The sequence below is a fragment of the Eucyclogobius newberryi genome, unplaced genomic scaffold, assembly GCF_026437365.1.
Source record: "Eucyclogobius newberryi isolate DKJ021-1_F unplaced genomic scaffold, fEucNew1.0.hap1 SCAF_5, whole genome shotgun sequence".
NCBI classification, from domain to species: Eukaryota; Metazoa; Chordata; class Actinopteri; order Gobiiformes; family Gobiidae; genus Eucyclogobius; species Eucyclogobius newberryi.
This window is the reverse complement of record NW_027316167.1, coordinates 18,268,060-18,287,720: the sequence shown is the minus strand read 5'-3', so window position 1 is coordinate 18,287,720 and position 19,661 is coordinate 18,268,060. Positions and strand designations below refer to the sequence as shown.

At 40.3% G+C, this 19,661-nt stretch overlaps 4 protein-coding genes across 12 annotated transcripts in view; 2 read left to right on the top strand and 2 right to left on the bottom strand.

The window, feature by feature from the left end:
• syt7b (synaptotagmin VIIb) overlaps positions 1-11,360 on the bottom strand; it is a 100,772-nt gene extending 89,412 nt beyond the window's left edge. Inside the window, exon 1 of one of the 3 annotated variants that reach the window (XM_072464887.1) lies at positions 11,058-11,360. In XM_072464887.1, the coding sequence (XP_072320988.1) occupies positions 11,058-11,097 (40 nt within the window). In that variant the 5' untranslated portion in view covers positions 11,098-11,360. The remainder of the gene's footprint in view (positions 1-11,057) is intronic. The other 2 variants (XM_072464886.1, XM_072464888.1) reach the window with 2 other exon arrangements.
• Positions 1-19,661, top strand: part of sdhaf2 (succinate dehydrogenase complex assembly factor 2) — a 222,684-nt gene that overhangs the window by 94,725 nt on the left and 108,298 nt on the right. The window lies entirely within an intron of this gene.
• sord (sorbitol dehydrogenase) overlaps positions 1-19,661 on the bottom strand; it is an 85,829-nt gene that overhangs the window by 3,222 nt on the left and 62,946 nt on the right. The gene's annotated exons all lie outside the window — the stretch shown is intronic.
• apba2b (amyloid beta (A4) precursor protein-binding, family A, member 2b) overlaps positions 15,046-19,661 on the top strand; it is a 61,865-nt gene continuing 57,249 nt past the window's right edge. For 5 of the 7 annotated variants that reach the window (XM_072465842.1, XM_072465840.1, XM_072465841.1 and 2 more), the window contains exon 1: positions 15,046-15,194. The gene's annotated coding sequence lies outside the window, so the exon portion shown is untranslated. The remainder of the gene's footprint in view (positions 15,195-19,661) is intronic. The other 2 variants (XM_072465843.1, XM_072465839.1) reach the window with 2 other exon arrangements.

The following is a 19,661-nucleotide window of genomic DNA, read 5'->3' as shown; positions in this document are numbered from 1 at the left end:
AACCAGAAGTGCTGAAAAACTCTACATAAAAAAAGAGTATAATAACGAAAAATAAGATAGATTTTAGACATCCACAACCCTGTTTTACAATTAACTAATGTACCAGTGTAATCACATTTAGTGCAGTGCCCTCTGCACAGTGTTGTGTCTTTCTTTTAAGCAGTCGGTCCACCCAAAACTAAATAAATGCTGGCCTATGTTGAGTATTTAAGGCCGATGCCAACAACATGCTAAAAAGTGTAAATATTGGCCTATCACTAAAACTAATGTGATGAAAAATGATCTGAAATGGTCAGAAAATTATATATTAATAGCAATTGGATTGATATTTGACTTTTATTTATGAAATGTAAATTATTCCTATGTGGAGAAAGTAGCAATGAACAACACCAGTTTCACTTTTCTAGTTTAAAACCATTTAGAGGGGCACACTTTTCCATGAAGATGTTCTTTCTCTGCCAATATGTTCCACAGTATTGCAGTTAGCTTATCTGTCTCCACGGAGCTTATTTGTTGAGAGGCAACAATATTCACAGTAAGAGTTCATGTTTTTCTAGGTAAAAAACAAAAGCGTCAGTAACTGAATAAATGCGGAATATATAAGTTTAATGCTATAGTGTGGAACATTCCAGGCGAAGCAATGACATCTCAAGCAGTCAAGCAGGTGGTGGACCCTCTATTAGAAATGTTACACACAGTTCTTCAATGATACCAATAAGCATATTATCTGACAATAATCTAGACATATGTTTAGTTTTGTTTGTTTTGAACCTTGACTGAGTCTTATACACTGTCTTTTCTGATCTCAAAGAACACTATGCCATGTGGACCTTTGTTGGCTTCGCTCTAAATAATTTACTACAAATATGTATAAATAAATGCTACTCTCAAACCCCCTTCTATTTTTGGCATACCTTTCTGCGAAATGTCTATAGCACTAAAAATATAGAAAAACCCTCAGATCCTTTACATTCTTTGTATCCATATGCACTTTATCCCAAGACGTCTTCTCTCCAGTGCCCTGTGCGCCCATCCAGAGAAAAGCATTACGTAACAGACTCACATGCTCTTGTCTTGAGCTCCAGACAAAACCAAGCTCAACAGACAACTAAAAAATGCAGCTTGATTCAGAATGTGCATCAATATTTGGAGTCAGTAGTGGAAAACAGGGGTAATGTACACACTGATGTTCTTCGGACTTCATTAATACTGTTTGAGGCTGCAAAACAATAAAAAGCTAAATCATTACATCATTTATTTTTTTTCAAAACACCATACTATATCTTTTCAAAGGGCAAAAATACATATGTATGTGTATTTGACATATTTCCATCATCGTGAGGTTGTCAATTGTCAAAACAATTATATTTTCTTAATAATTTTTGTAGCTAGAGTACATTTAAAAAACAACAACGACGTAGACCATAAAACCTAAACTAATGTAGATTTAGTGGGTTTCAGCTTCAGCTTTTCACCATTTTGAATAGTTAATTACTCATTTTTCATCACTCTGAAACCCGAGGATTAACTCTCAGTGAAGGACGGCTGATTCGTACAATTTCTCGTACTTATGTAAGCAAAGAAACACTAAAGCCTGTATTTGCTTTGTGGCCATGCATACAAACAGCGTATGACGTTACTATGGAAACGTGCTCGGGGCTAATCTTATTTCAGGACAAAGGTTAGACTTAATCCAGTTAAGGTTGTCGTAAAACAAACCAATGGGACACAGAGAAATCTCGACTTTCACTACGCTACTCGCTATTACATTTAGACCGAAGGTTTCAAGTCGTTTCAATAGTTTAGGCTGATATAATTGTATCGATCGAAGAGACAACCGCTGGCCTCGATGTTTTATGCTACTCCACTCCTGTGCCAGCTCCCATCAGTATTCGAGCATCTTAAACGTTTAATGGCTCAGACACTCTGGGAAAATAAAAACAATCAATTAAAAAGTGAAAGAGAGAGAGATGGAGGGAGGGAGGCTGGAAAAGGAAAACATTAGCCTGACATTGATATAAAAAAATGATGCAGTTGTTGTCACACATCAGTGCAAACAGGGCCAATTGGAAAGATTCTCATTTGTGCAATAGAGCGTCCATTACGCTAACAGGTCTGCTAACGGGAAGGCAAACACACTGTATTTGTACACCACACAGACGCTGCGCTAGTGACAGTTTTCAAACCTTTCATTTTAGAGAGCAAATTAAATGCGAAATATTGCCTTTCTGGACCTTTTGGATAATGAGCTCTTTAAGTTAATTGTGCCATTAAAAAAACAACAACATAAAATCTCTTTATTCTCTAATGTTTAAAGACGATCCATGCATCACTTTCTGCTTTTGTCCATTGAGAGTTGTCGGTGCTAGAAATCATTTTTGTAACCTTTAGGAAAGACAAGCAAATATATATAGCCAACGGTATTTATGCCCACAAAATACTGAACCCACAAATAACTATTGGCATGAGACACTATCGAAATTTAGTGTCACAATAATGATTGCCAAAATACCATAAATACCATTTAAAAATGTTCTACAATTATTGATATTTACACATTTACTATTATGAATAAGTGAAAGCAACAACGATAAGTAGCTTTTTCTGCAACTATTCCAAGGTCTAAGATTGGGAGTTTAATCGGCGTGTATTGAGACTTTGAAAGTTCGTGTGACTCTGAGCAACAGACTGGCAACAACTTGGAACAAACAACTGATAAGTAGCAAACATATATTCATAGTCAATAACAAAAGCCAAGGAATCCATGAATGAATTATGTATCAAATGGATTAAACAAAGTTAAATAACAAGTGATTTTTTAAACATGATGCGTGATAAAACTGAAATCCAATGTCTGCAGAAGTGCTACAAAAGTATTTCAACAATGACTTAATGGAGACGTATAACTTGTTAAAGACATATGCAAGTTTATAATGTTCTAAAACACTTAGATCAGACCTTATTAAAAGAAGTCAATTAATCAAATAAAATAAAGCAGTGAAGTCACAAGTGTGAGAAATAACAACCAGTGATTACAGATACTGATGTAGAATTATCCAAAGCTTGATAGATTGATGGAGGAAACCAGAACAACAGAAGGAAACCCACCTTCCCTCTCTCCCCCTTTCATTTCATGCTACATCTGTCCTGTAAAATAAAGCCGAAAGCAGTGGTTTTTCAACTTTTCACACCATTCACTACACACATCATTACAGTAACCCGAGAAACAACCGAAAGACGACCAACAAGTGAATAAAATTGACTGAAATCACTAATATTGGCTAATTTTGTTACTACAGAGGACTCCACGTACCACCAGGAGGAGCTTATGTATCACCAGTGGTGCACGTACCACACATTGAGAAACACTGTCCTAATGCTTTCTTCAAATATAGCGAATGTGAACATTTTTCTAGCATGAAAGTAAACGTTGTGAGATTGATTCTTGCTTAAGTTGCCATGATACTAAGAAATGGGCTTGATTGTCATTTTCAGCAAAAAATAATACAACTTTATTTATGTTAATATGTGGGCTTATATTACTTGTGATAAAGTTAGAGCTCATTCTAAAACTGTACCAAAAAGTTCAAACTTTTCTTGTCTTTTTTATTACTTAAAGGAGTATCAACACTAGTCTTAGTCTCTATTAGTGTCTGGAACTTTTGACAACCTTTATTCCCACTCACTTTGCCTTAATTTTACACTTAAATCTGCCCTGTCCTATTACACAACACAACACACCGGACAAAAACTTAGGACACAAACGTATTTCACTTCACACATGCCTCTAGTTTTACGCTGGATCGTTCGAGCACTAAAACCATTGACCTCCCCGTGAGTGGCACAGCTGGCTCCCAAAAAGGTCTAACGTTGACATTTGCTCTACAGAGAAAACTCATTAAAGTTACTGTGTGCTTATTTGACATTGTAAGTAGTGAGGTCCTACAGATGGAGAGTGGATTTATGGGAGTGTTCCAGCAGCGCGCGCTGTTTGTGCCTGTCAAGCTGAAGAGGTGCAGGTAAAACCACAGCAGGGGGACCGTGCCAGCGCCCCCAGGAGGGCACACATGTATAACTTACGGGACACTCTGCCATGTCGCTGCCCCAAGGCTGATGGGAATGTTCAGATTATGATGGGCATTAGAGTATAAACCTAATTAGCTGAGGAATAAACATTGTCGTTTTATTTAATAGTCCCTGAGAGCGTCTTTACCATTAGCTTATTTAATTATGCCTCTTCTCCTCTACCTGTAATGAATAATTTACCAGCTGACAGAGATTTTTTTGCTGGGAATCCCAAATTGAATCTGGAAGACAATAGTAAATCATTCAAGCTCCAACAATTGCATCCAAAGCCGAACCTTTAGTATCGAAGAGAAATATGATACATAAAAGAGTATAAAACATTTAGTGTTCTGACAGCACTTCTGGATATCTTCTTACTTTCAGGCTTAAGATTGCATGTATTATAATGTGATGTGTTTGGAACTTTTGGGTTTCAATAGCATAATCACAACTAAAATAAATACTTGTTACATATTATAATACATATTGCTTTCTTTGAACCAGGGTTTGTAAATGGCACAACAATTGTTTGTGCTTACAATGGGAATCTTAATGAGATGCTTATTTCATCTAATTAGTCCACTTTTAATCAAGTAAATGATAAGACATCACTTCACTTTGTAAGAGAAATGATTAAAACATTTAATAAAGCTACCCAATTACATTTTAAATGTTGTGCTACACTATATGACAGATTCCCGCCTGCTGTCTGTAAGTGTTTGCAGTGTGAAAAGATTTCAGCTAAAAAAAGGATTTCAGACACTAAAAGCAGAACCTGTTTGAGCTCAATGACGCTCCTTTGTAACTTTTTATACTTCTTGCTCTTGTCAGTTGTATTGTAAATGACTTGAAGAGCGCCCCCTTCCTGCAGTCCCGGTAAGCGCAGTATTGGCAGTCAGAGTCCGTCTGCGCCTCACCATCTGTTCCCTGTGCGACTGCTGATTATCTATTCTTCTAATATCCTGTTCCCATCTCTCCCTGTGCGTTTGGGCTCACATCTTGGGACCCAAAGGCCTTGCATTCTCCACAGCTCATAACGCCATCAATATGCACTTGAGTGACACAAATTCTGGGTTAATAAAATAAAAGTTATATTCCGGCCACAGTGCTGTCTCACTCAGGTCAGGGCAAGAATAACCTACACCGCAAATAGCAGTATGACCGTTTACTCATCCAAAGAGTCATGAAAGTAGCTACAGGCATTTGGGGTTCAAAAAACATCATTAACGAACATGTAGCATACAGGGTGGAAAGCACATCCCTTTTACACACAAATTATGTAACACACCAGCTACTGAGTGTTAGACCATTGTAATACACGCTTGAGCAGGGAGGCTGGGATGTCTTGTCTCATAGTTCCATACTTCCTGTTTCCTGTCTGCGTGTGACGTTGGCTAGTTTGTGGTTCCACCCATTCCCCATAACATGCACAATATAGACAAATACTCCAGCTAGGTACTATTGATCCTAACTAAAGCTACAGATGGGCTTGCAGGTGCTGCTGCAACCCATGGGAACAAGGGTAATGAAGGAAGGACAGGGCAAAATCCCCTGCAGGATCAATATAGGTCAACAAAAATACAAATAACAGCTTCCTCCTTTCAGAAAATGTGAAAAAAAGAAAAATAAGCTTGATCATAAGAGATAAAACAGAGTGAGAATGATTTGTGGTATTTACCAAAAAAGCACTCCAAGTTTAAGTTTATTTAGGGTGTTGTTCCAGTTAGGTTTAAAAATAGTCCACACTAAGAAGCCTTCCATATTGTTCACAGGAAAATGACAATGCCCAAATGGCAAATATGCCAGTAAAAGACACTTTCAAAGCATCTCAGGAAATATGGGGGCCAAATCCAGCCTGAAGAATATTGATCTATCAGGCCAAACCCTAAGCAAGCGCGACATAAACTCAAGTATTTACTAAGGCTGTGGTTAACAAAAGATATTTTTGGGCAATGAAAGATGCTCTGTGCATCAATTAATCAACTAAAGAGGACGTGGTACTGGCAAACGCTTTCAAAATTGTTGGGATCTTGTGCAAAAAATGACCACAGAGAAGCAAACAGCATTTTCATAAGTGAGAAGGCCGATTACACTGTCCAGTCACTCCCAAAACTACAACTAACTCCCTCCAAACCTTCTCCTATAATAAATAGTCGACCAATAAAACACTAGGTCACCCAAGCTACTAAACAACGATGTGCAGCTCTATACACGTATTAAGATGAATGTTGAGCTGAATCGCAACTTTAAAAAGAAGTCAAATCGGCAAGGACACATTATTTTGAGTCATTTTGAGTCATTGGACAGATTTGGTCACACTTAAAGGTCCCATAACATGCAAAATCGACTTTTCAGAGCTTTTAACCTTCTTACATTGCTATTTGTGCTTCATATATGTACCCAGAGTGTGTTTTTGATTGATTCCCGCAGTGTTTAGCTATATTACAGGCTATCTCCTTTCCTCGAATCTCCAAACTGACGGGGGTGTTCACAGGACCGCGTCATAATCACAGGCACGCGTCATCATCCCCCCTCCCTATATAGATATAGATATAGATATATCTGTTCTGCGCACGCTGTAGAATAAACACCAGATTTATTTCGGCTCAAAGTAATGTTGATCTGAAGTTCTATCGTTTCTCACTCAGTCGCGCGGCAGGAGCAGACAGCTGTGGGGCTACGTCACGGGTGGGCGGGGCACACACGCGCTCTGACACTACGTCACGGGTTGGGCGTGGGAGCCAGATCGCTCTTCGCAAGGGTGGGGGCAAATATCAAACCAAGCCGTCTGCATTTCCGGGTTGGTGAGGGGGTCCAAGGTCTGGGTGATATTTCTTAACTATTATGTTATGGGTGTTGCACAACACTTATTATTATCAATTATACACTTAGGATAGACAACGAAACGTGGAAAAAAAGCACGTTATGGCACCTTTAAACAACCTATCTTTCATCACTGTCCTTGCCCCAGATCAACCATAAATGGTACATTCATTGGAGTTGGAATTTGATATGTTTAAAAAAAGGCAAAACATGCATAAAGTAAGCTAACCTTGTTTTTGACAGTATTCAAGGACCATCTCTGTATAATTAGTCAACATTTTGGAGAAAAATTTAGCTAGCAATTTTGAGAAAACATTTAGACATAAATTATGATCAAATGTAAATTAATAGAGTCGCTCATAGATTGTACATTTTCTCTCTGAGTCCTTGATTAAAAGCTATAGCGCTCACTCTCCGGAAAGAAAACCCCAGAAATGGTCTCAAAAACATAGTCAGCCTCGTGTGTTCCACTCTCCTCCAGTCTCCAATTATCTATTTCTGTCTTCCTCCAACATGCTGCCCCCTATATCTAGACTCAGCCCACACTGGCAAACCGAAAACATCGTTGCAATCGCTGATTTTTGTCCTTCCGCCTGCTTATCAACAATTACAAGACTTGAAGTTAAACCCAGATGAGATGGCACAGCAGGTCAAGTGCGAGGAGAGACGGAAGCAAAGTGGACAGAGGCAACAATTAAGATGTCTTTAATTTGATGTCGTGGGAGACTTATGTAAGCTCCAGGCGTGTCTGAGCACATACAAAATCTAATTTACACCAGGGTTTCTCACGGCCAGGACTATTTTTATATAATTTAATAAAGTAGGCTATACATATTGTGACATGGATGGATCGCGTATGTTTTCTCTAAATCACTGCATGTGTCGTGATGTGGTGGATACCTCTGCCACGTCTCCACGGTGTTAGTACTGTGTCATCATTCTTCCAAACACACATAGTTTAATACCTTTTTTCATTTACGCACATATTTACTAGTTGGGGTGCACACTTATTAGTACACATTTGACTGAATTTGTTATTTACACTTCTTTCTCTTTTTGAGTTGCCAGACTGGGAGGAGGAGTCCATCTGGGGAGAGCCCACCTGACCATGGCTGTTATTATGGCTAATTAAGTTATTTTGGCATTCATTGTTGTTGTATTCAGTTTAGTTATCGTAATAATTATCATTGTTACTTTGCTTAAGTTAGTCATTTTATTGAGTCTTTTTAGTGTAATTCCTCCCACTTAATTTTGTATCTTTTTGTATCTAAACCCCTAAAATTATGGTTTAGTTGGGCCTAAGTTTGTATTATCTATACAATTTTTGAGCCTTTGTTAAATTATTTTTTTGTTGCTTTCATTAAACTACCTTACTTTTTACACTTGTGCCCTTGCCTTTTATGTTAGGCCCACTACACCTGACCAAATGCACCAGGCTCACAGCAAATCATTTCTCCGACATGCTTTTTGCTGACATGTTTTTTGCTGATCCAATCGTAGCCGCTTGTTTGAAGCACACGTCTCAATGGCAAAAGGCATTTGTTCTTCCTCCAAAACATTCTTGCATCATTCAGAAATAAATCTATAACTTCTCTTACCGCAGTTTAAAAAAATGTAGTACTTCAGACTAGGGATGATTATTCAGTTCACGATATAAAAAAAATAGGCAAAATTAAGTATTTTTTGTTCAATCTAGCGTCCAAATACCGAAATGTGAATTTGTATCAGGCTGTTTTTTGTCACATTTAGCTTCATTTTGTCTTTCAGAAAATCAATTTGGGTAAAGCCGGTCACAAATGTTAGGCAATGGAATAGGAAGAAAAGATTGCACTGTTTTTAGTCACAGTCTGAATAATCATGAATAATCTCTAAATCGTTAAAGCTTTCTCACAATAACCATAACACTAATATTCTATACTTGACACATTGATGGGACACACTCCGCTTTTTTACAGTAACCGACGGACAAGCCATGCAATTGTTTCTCTGCTAATCCTCCAGTTGTTCACCGCTGATCAAAACTCCCCGAGAGGGTCTTTGTTAGGTGTATGGGGTCTGGCTGCTCAGGCGACTGGAGGAGAGTACCTGGGCGCAGTCAACGTTACTCAATGATGTGTTCTGTTTCAGTTCATCTAAAAACCCAGACAGCTTGCGTTTCAGAATCATGTCTAAAATGTATTCGGGTTAAAAAACAATGCTTTAGGTCTCACACTTTTCACTCAAGCCAATAATAGGATAAGCCCATTAGTTTTTAACCACACTATTAGAGCCACATTTATTCTCTTTATGTCTAGACACACAAACATTAAGCATACGCAATTATCCCTGAGCTTTGATGTCTTGAATATTAATCTTGCTTCTGTGGAACAACAAGTTTCACATGACACCTGACATTTACACCTCATCTGCACCGGAGAAATGATATAATGTATTTTTTTACCTCATGCATTACGTCCTAAGAGGTTTACTTTTGGGATAATGGATTTAAATTTGAATTGTGTGTTTGGTAAAAATGTGGAACTGATTAAGTCAATATTTAATAAGTTACCATATTATGTTTCTGACCACTTTTCAACGATAGACCTGGAAATTGTATTGTAAATTCATCGTGATGAACCAATTGCTCCAGAATAAACACTCAGGTGTACTTGGATATTTACGAGAAGTTGTAATGTAAAAAAAGAAAATATTTAGCAATATTGAATCAACTAAAATACAAAGTTTATAAGCCTTGCTAAGGTTTATTTAAAAGTCTGTGTTTCTTTATTTCACTTTTGGCGTAATGTCTGTCGACTTGCACACCTTTGCTCACACTTAGCTCTCACGCTCACATTCAGTCTCTATTCTTGCATTTCTCCTCCAGCTGCTTCTACCACACATATGCCAAGGAGTCACAGGCTTGTCATGTAATCATCAAATCACTTCTCGTTGCAGATGGTGACTCATCGTTTGTCCCTGGTGAAACCATATCTGACAATGAGGTCACAAGACGTTTTGGATGAGTGGGTCGATGTGGAGTGTGCCAGTGCAGGGACACACAAGGAAACACCGACAGCCGACTACAGAGGCTGCAAACCACAGCATGGTCTGCAAACAAACTTTGACAAACACTGACACATTCCTAGTGTCACCAGCAGCTCAGAGATAAGAGTAAGGAGTGAACTTGTAGAGAAAAGACTGCTACACTATTGTTTTCTGTGTGATTTATGTATAAATGATGTGCTCATTGTAATTCTCATTCTCATCATATTATCATAGATGTGCTGGCAGGAGAATGACTAAAGGGTGAGGTGTAGGGATGCCCCTCTTTGCTTGACTGTTGTTTGTGCTTTGGCTGCAGGAGCTGCAGGAGCTGCAGGAGCTGCAGGAGCTGCAGGAGCTGCAGGAGCTGCAGGAGCTGCAGGAGGATGAACCTGGCTGTGCACCGCGGATGTAGCCGGCCCATACATATTGCACATGAGTCATTAAAATTACATGCTACTAACTCTGTGTGGGTGTGGTAGACACAAGTCAGGGCTGCTGGTTGTTAAACACAGCCTGGTGGTAGGACAGGGGCTGCGTCATGTCTCGGGCTCGAAAAGGCGAAGATCTTTGAGCATCAGGTGTTCGTCAGTGACCTCGACCTCAGTTCAAACATAAGGGAAAACGCCTCGTAAAGCGCGAGCGCGGGCATCACTCCCTCATTACTTTTACTGATGGAATGGCTGGTGTCATTGCTCTGTCTGCTCCGCGTTACCCTCCGTCCACAACAGAGGACACCAGCCCTGCGCGACTCAATTACAGGCATTACAAACACGCGCACGCGGAACACGACCGGACGCACATTAATATGGCCGAAAAGGCATGACCTTGTGCATTTGGACTCCGGTCACCACTTTCACAAACGATCGTGACAAGCGCACAAAAAGCCCGGTGTCTAAATGGAGCACAACAAGTGCTTCGGGGACTGTCTCCCAGACAGTCCCCACATTGCCACAATGAATCCTAACAACATGGTCCATCCTGCTCCCGTCACAAAAGGCACAAACCCGTGCTTCCATGTGCTTCAGGGAATGACCCCTCAGCATCATTACCTGACATCAACATGAAACACTCAAGGGCATCAGGCAATCACCGCGAGAGCTTTGGACTATGTCTGCGTTAAAGGATGACCAACATGTTTGTCTCACCTTTACTGGGATCTTCTCCACTGTTCAGATGCATCTTCATGTCTTACAATGCACTCATTTAGCCCGTCTTGGTCTTCTCCTCAGAGTTGAGCAGAAACTCCAGCGTGAGATGTGTGGTCCTTGTTGTCTCGCGCCGCTGGGAGGCTTCCTGGGACGCGCCTGCACTCGTGCGTCTTCCTCCTGTTCCCGCGCGCTGGAGCAGGTGTAGAAGAGGTGATGTTGAAAGTATGCATGAATTATGACTCTGCTCCTGAGAAAGGAGGCGCTCAAAGGGACGGGCTCAGCCAAGCCAGGGAGGAGACAGCAGGCAGACGGGCGGGGTGACTGAAGTAAGTCTAGTGTGAGATGGAGCTGCTGACTCTTAGGGTTCCCCAGAAAAACACTTTGAGTAAAGCAATGCCCACATTTAGGCAACAGGGATGGCACCACGTCGCAATCCGTTTGGTTTAAAATGCATGTGGCATCAATTGGTTCAAGAATATGCCAAATAATTGTTTTTTTTCTGCCCATTACTATGCTCCTTGTTTATGAGCAGCAATCAATCAAATCAATAGAAAGTGGCTAATAAATGGCTGTCCACAAAAGCGAGCAGTTCACCATGATGATGATGATGATGATGATGATGATGGTGATGATGATGGTGATGATGATGATGATGATGATGGTGATGATGATGGTGATGGTGATGGTGATGACAATGCCCCGTGCAGTGATGTATAGCTCACTAGCATCTGTCTCGAGTCCTGCCCAGGTCATTATATTCAATTATAATGAGATTTACGCACAATTGGAACAATCAGTCGTTCTATTTTTACGCAAAGCATTTTTGCACATATAATGGAGTTTCTACCTGTCCATTTTGTTTTTCCATCTTTATTTTCTCTGAACATAACATTAGATGGAGCAGGCCTAAACAGTGCATAAAACATTAACTCACAGTTCACGTTCACTCCAGCCATGCACTAAATATGATGCACTGGCGACCTCTACTGGACATTTACAGAAGTAGTGAACAGGTGAGAACTCTGGTATCGATCACTCAAGAATTAACCAAATGCCCACTTTATGAGGGTGTTTTACCTCTTTACAAATAGAATATACCAAACAGATCTATTAGAGAAAAATATATATATAAAAGATTATATAATGTTCTTTCTTTGATTAATGTAACCCCTATAAAAACTATTTTTGTGTGTAAAATGTTAAAACAATAGTAGTTAGCAATAGTTAGTTCAGCTTAGTTGATATAATTTGACTTTTAAAGCATTTAAAATTATAATAAAGACACTTCAGTTTTAAAATATACCAAACAGATCTATTAGAGAAAAAATATATATAAAAGATTATATAATGTTCTTTCTTTGATTAATATAACCCCTGTAAAAACTGTTTTTGTGTGTAAAATGTTAAAACAATAGTAGTTAGCAATAGTTAGTTCAGCTTAGTTGATATAATTTGACTTTTAAAGCATTTAAAACTATAATAAAGACTGCTTCTCTATTCAGGTAGTAGCTACCAGAACAATAGTGTTTGTTCAGAAGATAATTGAGCTCCATAGCCCACTGCACATAGTTATTATAGAAGGATTCTTTCTTGTGTTGTGTGTTGCGCTCTTTGGATACTGAAAATATACTGTCATCAGACAAAAGACCCGCAGACCGTTTTCTCAGTTGAAGTTCTCATTGCATCAGCAGCTCCCTGTCTCTGCGCCACTTTGATATGAATATTTATAAGCCTGTCACTTTGTCTCCTCTGAACTCAAACCAACACATTCATCAGCTCCGCTCAGCCGCTCCTTAATCCTTCAGGCATGCTTTCTGACATTTCCTGATTTCTTTACAATTTCTGCACCCGCCATGCTGAGGTGTTGTATAATGCGACCAGAAAACAAAAGTCTTTCTCGCCCACTTCATTGGCTGGGGTAATGAGTCTGACTCATTACCCCAGCACTGTTATTATTACTGTCAAGAGGAAAAGCAGGAACATATATTTATAGCACACCAAGTAGCAAAGTGTTTTATAATCTACACTCTGGAATATAATTAAAATAAAACAACACAACCACAAAACAAAAAGGAAACATAAATTGAGAGCTGCACTTGAATTATGGGCCGCTCAGGTGCAATGTTTCACAGGCAATTGTTCCAAACCTGTGGAGCCACTTTTATAGGGCTTGACATGGTAATCTAATTGCTCATGTTGGATGTTGAGGATAAAAATTGCAAGTTTAGGTCTAAAAATCACAGATATAAGTTAATATGTAAAACTCTTGATTTCGCCTGTGTGGGTGAGAATTTTTCATAGATTAAATCCAGTTTAATCTCAATACAATCAAAAATCATTTATTTTATTAGCATATATAATTACACACTTTGCAGATGGCACCAAAGTTTCTTACTTCAACCTCATCAATTCTCATTCAGTTTTGTCTAAACATTGGATTTTTATTTTTAATATAGTCTATTACAGCACAATACGTTCTACAAATAAATGTGTTAAATCTATTTCTGGGCTACAAAGGTCTACACCAATACATTTAATCTTGTATGAAATGTATTATGTTAACAATGACCACTAGGGGGCAGTGCAGGACAGGCTCTGTCTCTTCAGGAGCACAGATCATGTGTTTTGTGCTAACGGTGGTGGACAGATCATATAATAGATTCATGTGGTGGACAAGTAAACTCTAATTAGCATGGTTCAGGTGGAAAAGGACCTTGGAATTTATTAAACAGTAATTATCAGTTATATAGGCCCCAAACTTTATGGAAAATGCACTCTAGTATGCTACTTATTAGCATTATGCAACAAGCTAATGTTTGGCTAATAAACTATTAGCCAAACATTAGCCCTGGGTGGACAGGGCTTACTCAGGAGGATCCATGGATGTAGTGTAGGATCTGAGTTCTCAGACTAGATCCACAGATTGAGATTGACTCTTGGATGATACAACTGAAGCTTTTACTATTATTATATAGTTCATGTTGCTCACAAGTAAGTAAATGTGTAGCCAACTAACCAGTAAGCATGTATTTGACTTTGTACTGTAGAAGTAGGGCCTGAAAGAAGTAGGGCCTGAAGGGCGGGCTGTCCTCACCCACAGAGGCAGACTCACCCACAGAGGCAGACTCACCCACAGAGGACTCACCCACAGAGGACTCACCCACAGAGGCAGACTCACCCACAGAGGCAGACTCACCCACAGAGGACTCACCCACAGAGGACTCACCCACAGAGGATTCACCCACAGAGGACTCACCCACAGAGGCAGACTCACCCACAGAGGCAGACTCACCCACAGAGGCAGACTCACCCACAGAGGACTCACCCACAGAGGATTCACCCACAGAGGCAGACTCACCCACAGAGGACTCAACCACAGAGGCAGACTCACCGACAGAGGACTCGACCACAGAGGACTCACCCGCAGAGGACTCACCCACAGAGGCAGACTCACCCACAGAGGACTCACCCACAGAGGCAGACTCACCCACAGAGGACTCACCCACAGAGGCAGACTCACCCACAGAGGATTCACCCACAGAGGCAGACTCACCCACAGGACTCACCCACCGAGGCAGACTCACCCACAGAGGCAAACTTACCCAAGAGGACTCACCCATTGAGGACTCACCCACCGAGGCAGACTCACCCACAGAGGCAGACTCACCCACAGAGGACTCACCCACAGAGGACTCACCCACAGAGGCAGACTCACCCACAGAGGACTCACCCACAGAGGACTCACCCACAGAGGACTCACCCACAGAGGCAGACTCACCCACAGAGGACTCACCCACAGGACTCACCCACAGAGGCAGACTCACCCACAGGACTCACCCACAGAGGCAGACTCACCCACAGGACTCACCCACAGAGGCAGACTCCCCCACAGAGGCAGACTCACCCACAGAGGCAGACTCCCCCACAGAGGCAGACTCCCCCACAGAGGCAGACTCCCCCATGGGCGCACTGGGCAGACTGCAGCAGTGGGCTCGTGCTGTATGCTCGCTCCGGGGCCGCGCCTGCGCCGCTCCGTGCGCGCTCTGCTGCTGAGCCTGAGGCACAGTGATGCTCGACTTCACCGCGCCAGCACTCACATTTTCAGAAAGAAGGTGACTCGACAAGCTGATCCAGGTAAGACACAAAACAACAGCACTTTACAGTTGACACAATCTAATCAGTGTGGACGGGGCAGAGCAGCGCGTGAGGATCGCAGTGGTGTGAGATCTGGGAGCGGAGGATGCTGAGGTCTTCTGCCTCGAGCATCTCCAACAACATCGACGGGTCGCGCATCTTTGTTGGCGACTACGATGTGTTTTAGACTACGTTCACCCCGCTGTTCTCGTGCATGTTGGTGATTCATCTGTGCGCATTGGAAGTCTGTTGGGATCGATAGCCTATTTTAATTGCCACGGGCCTGTAATGTTTGATTAGATAACGAGCTCATTATTTTGTCTCGTAAATTGTGAGCCTTATTACATTATAATATGTTTAATCAAAGATAACTTTTTACATTTACGTCTTTATTTAACCAAGGTATTACGCACAGTGCAATAGCTATTTACTCAGGACGGTTTATTTTCTGCCTATTTGATACTTCATATAAATGCATTTCAGAAAATAATTAGGTAAATAGGAGTATTAGGCCCACCATCTCCTTAAACTCCTGGTTTCAGACATAATGTGGCTGTGTTGGCTTATGTGTGGTTTGAAAATAGATTCCATTTGGTGGAGGGATTGTCCTGCCCCGTCCTGCCCCGTCCTGTCCTGCACCAGTGACTCTGTGCCAGGCTGTGTCAGAAGGACAGTCGCTTACATGGATGGTCATTGTTCAAGGAGCAAGGGACAGGCATATTGGGTGTGCTTTATCACGCGGTTCTCCTCTGTGTTTATACATCTATTGTCTTCCAGTGGTACACGGGGGAAAGTTGTACCACAGAAACCATTTTTCTTTAGATAAATCATTTTTTTTGAATAATTGGCGACGCAATATCTAATCTTTATGTTCTATGGCTGCAACATTATATGATACACTGATTATTCATAAATCAAATCTACAGACAGTGCAGTAAGTCACAACTGTACACGGAATAGGCCTATTTGCCCATGTATTTTTGTTTATTTGATAAACTATCTGCATGAATATGTCCCAGCAAGCAAGAAAACATATTTTAGTTTCTACAGCTCTTTAAATTAATATTGTTGTTTTGCTGGACTTACAGTTGAAATCTTACTAACTCGCAATTGTAATACTAAAATAACATGTTAATTATTTTCCAAAATCCTGTAGCCTAATCACATATATAGCACCACATGGTTAGAGGGATTAATTGTTAGTTACAGCCCTAATGTATTCATAACCATTGATACATTCATTAGTACAAAAAGAAAACTGAGCAAGATCAAGCTTTAGCTTTGCCTAATTTAAAGCGACCAGCGGTGGTGACGGGAGCAATGAGAGGGGGACAGGACGAGAGGAGTATGTGCTGCTCTTTAGGAAAGTTAAGGGCCCCTGGAGAGACATGCTGTAGGTCTAAGAGGCCTCCGAGGATCTGCACAGCGAGCTGACTTTACGTTGTGGTGAGTCAAGAGCTTCCTTCTGTTCCTCTCTGTTATGTTTCCGACCGTCTCTTCCCTCGTTCAAGTGTCTGTTATATCTTGTTTGGGCTTCTCTTTTGGAATCTTGCATTAGGCATTTGTATAAAACATAAATTGCACGCTTGTTCTACTTGGAATTAAGTCCACGCACCTTTCTGTTTTCCCAATTCATCAGAACATGCTCAAATTAGGACATATTATCCCAATAAATAGCTGTTTGCACATTCACTGCTGCATGTATTTAGCATAATCTACTGCAGCATATTGGAATCCAGGACTGCAGTTATCCAATCATGATAATTATATCATATTATGAGTAGTATCTTCTTAAAATGCAATGTATTTAGCATAGAAAATGGTGATGACCAGTGCAGTGGGTGGAGGTTAAACAGTAGAGTTTTGTGGCCCAGTCAGATTGAAAATCATTTGTAATACCTCGTAATCATGCAGTGTTCTCATTGTGATGCACTGGGCAGTCGTCTTTGAACAAGGGGTGCAAAAGGACCTCAGTGACTAATAGCTTGTAATTACTGAAATTATCTCATTGTCCCGTTTTAGATGCTTTTTGCCATCCGGTCATGTGCGGTCACGCCAGATGCACGCCTGAATAAAAGAAAAACAAGAGCTACTGCGTGCAAGTGAATTGTGTCTTTCTGCTCACTAATGGGGCAGATGTTTTGCCGTAATATACCGACAGGAGCAATAGACTTGAAGATAAATGAGGAAAGTTTTAGCAAATAGGTAACAATTGTGAAAATGTTCAGGTGTGATGATTGATGATTGTGAAAACATCTTTGAAAGTGATGAATTTGTGAGATTAGTGCATCAGAGCAGCAAATTACTGTTTGTTTTTACATTATGAGCATTTTGATATGGATACAGTAGTAAGCAGATCTTCCAGTCTACAAAAATGCCTCAGATTTATAGATGCACTCAAAATGCAGATGATTTGGGTACAAGGGTACAATGTTGATGAGTAGGTTGTAGATATATTTTCAAAGTACTTTCTATTAATACAGCAATTTTCTCAGCTCTACAAATTTCTGAAATATATCATATATATCATGTTTTATATATCAAGTAGAACCTTGGGCTGTAATTTGGATTATCACCAAATCACAAATCACAAGTTTTTATTTTCTTGTACAACTTCTGACAAATCCGTTTGAGTCCAAACAACTTTTGGTGCCGAGCTGAAGTGTTTTGACAAAACATGAAAGTAAGTTGCCAAGGAATGTATTGTCAAAGCATATCCAAGGCTCAGCTGCTGTGATCATCTAAAACTCAGGCTGTTTCAGATAGATATGACTTTTGCCAGGTTAGTCTAGGAATACAGAATAGTAAATGAAACATGTGTCATATCTTTCTCCTCTCACTTGGAGAAAGCCTAATAAAAGACTTCTAGTCCAGAACTGTGCGGCTGAAAACTATGGTCAATAGAGAATGAATACTGCTGATTGAAGCATTTTGCTAAATTGATGTTCCATTCAAGGAACATTTCTCCCTCAGGTAGTTTGAAACCGGTGGACTAAATCTTTTACACAGTGGTGGGGTAATCTTTTCTGCACTGTGGACACTTTTATTCATTTTCCTAATTTGCTATTATTTAGATTAGATAAAAAAGACCAGAACAAGAGTAATTTGCTCCATAGAAGTTACCCTAACACAGTCCAAGCAGGGCTTCTTTTAACTTGAACTGTGGGTCGGTCCTGATTGTGTGTTCAACATTGTTCTAGTGTCACCAGGAAACATGACGACTGCCATATTAGAGCTACTAAAGTTGTTTTGACAGCTCTGTCTCATCCAATTGGTGCCTGCTTTTGAAACTGTGCTCGGTGGCCTCAGCCGTGCCTCTTCTTAGAGGCAAGTCAGTTTATTGGAAACCTTAGAATTGAAAAGGTCTTTCAGAAGTGTCATGTAGGTGTGGGGAATAGTGACAGTATTATACATCAATATTTTTTAATTTATCATGAATCTAGTGACACAATAAAACATGTTTGCTGCTTGATCTTCATAATCTCCAGGTTTCAAACAACAAAGTCTGAAGAACCATCCTGCATAAACGACTTTAAATGCCTGATGCAATGTGCTCTTTCATTTAGAACAGACGTTACTTGAGTTCTAGCATTTCATCGTTTAGTATTTTTTGTCGTAGTATTTCTCCAGTGCCTTAATTGCCACACGTTGTTAAATGCTCTTAAATATCTTTTGTCAATGTCTTTGCTCATAATAAACAACCTGGAACAATTGCAAATGACTTGAATCAAATGGAAATGAGCAAAAACAGCACATGGGCTATCTCAGCTGCATCCTGGTCTATTTGCTTTCCACCAATTTCTCCTCTAATTAATTTCTTCTAATAAAACCATCCTATTGTATGACATTCCTTCAATCTTAGCGTGCCGCCTTGGATCATCGGGACGATCCGTGCACACCCCTTCACCTCTCGTTGCGGTTTGGCATCTAAATGAGCTCAAATCACTTTCACTCTGCTTGACTAAATCAGGTCACGATGGGAGGAAAGTGAAATGGCTTGGATACGAAAAAAAGGGGAAGAACTGCATCTCCCACTGAGCTGGCTGCAAAGGAAACTCTTTCATGGGCGCATTAATCACGGGTGGTACTAAAGACGGTCTCTGGGCAACACCCCGAGAGCCAGACACAGCTGAAGCACAGAAACGACATTATGTGTGTGTGAATGACAGTCGTCCTCAAACCCTTCACACATATTCTGCAAAGCTTCACTCGCTCGCTGAAGGAACGTGTCTACACTATGAACACTGTTATTTTAATAGCAAACGCCGATGGTATGTTTGGTGCGCTGATGTTTAAGTGCTGTTCTGTAGAATCCACAACCTGCGATGTTTATGTCGGAGTTCAAAAGCTGTTTATCAAATCTGAAATAACCATGCACCTGGAGTAGATCATTTTGTCATTTGTACAGAGTTTGGTTTGATGTCTCTGTAAATGTCTATTCAATTCTGGCATTAATCTGAAAATGAC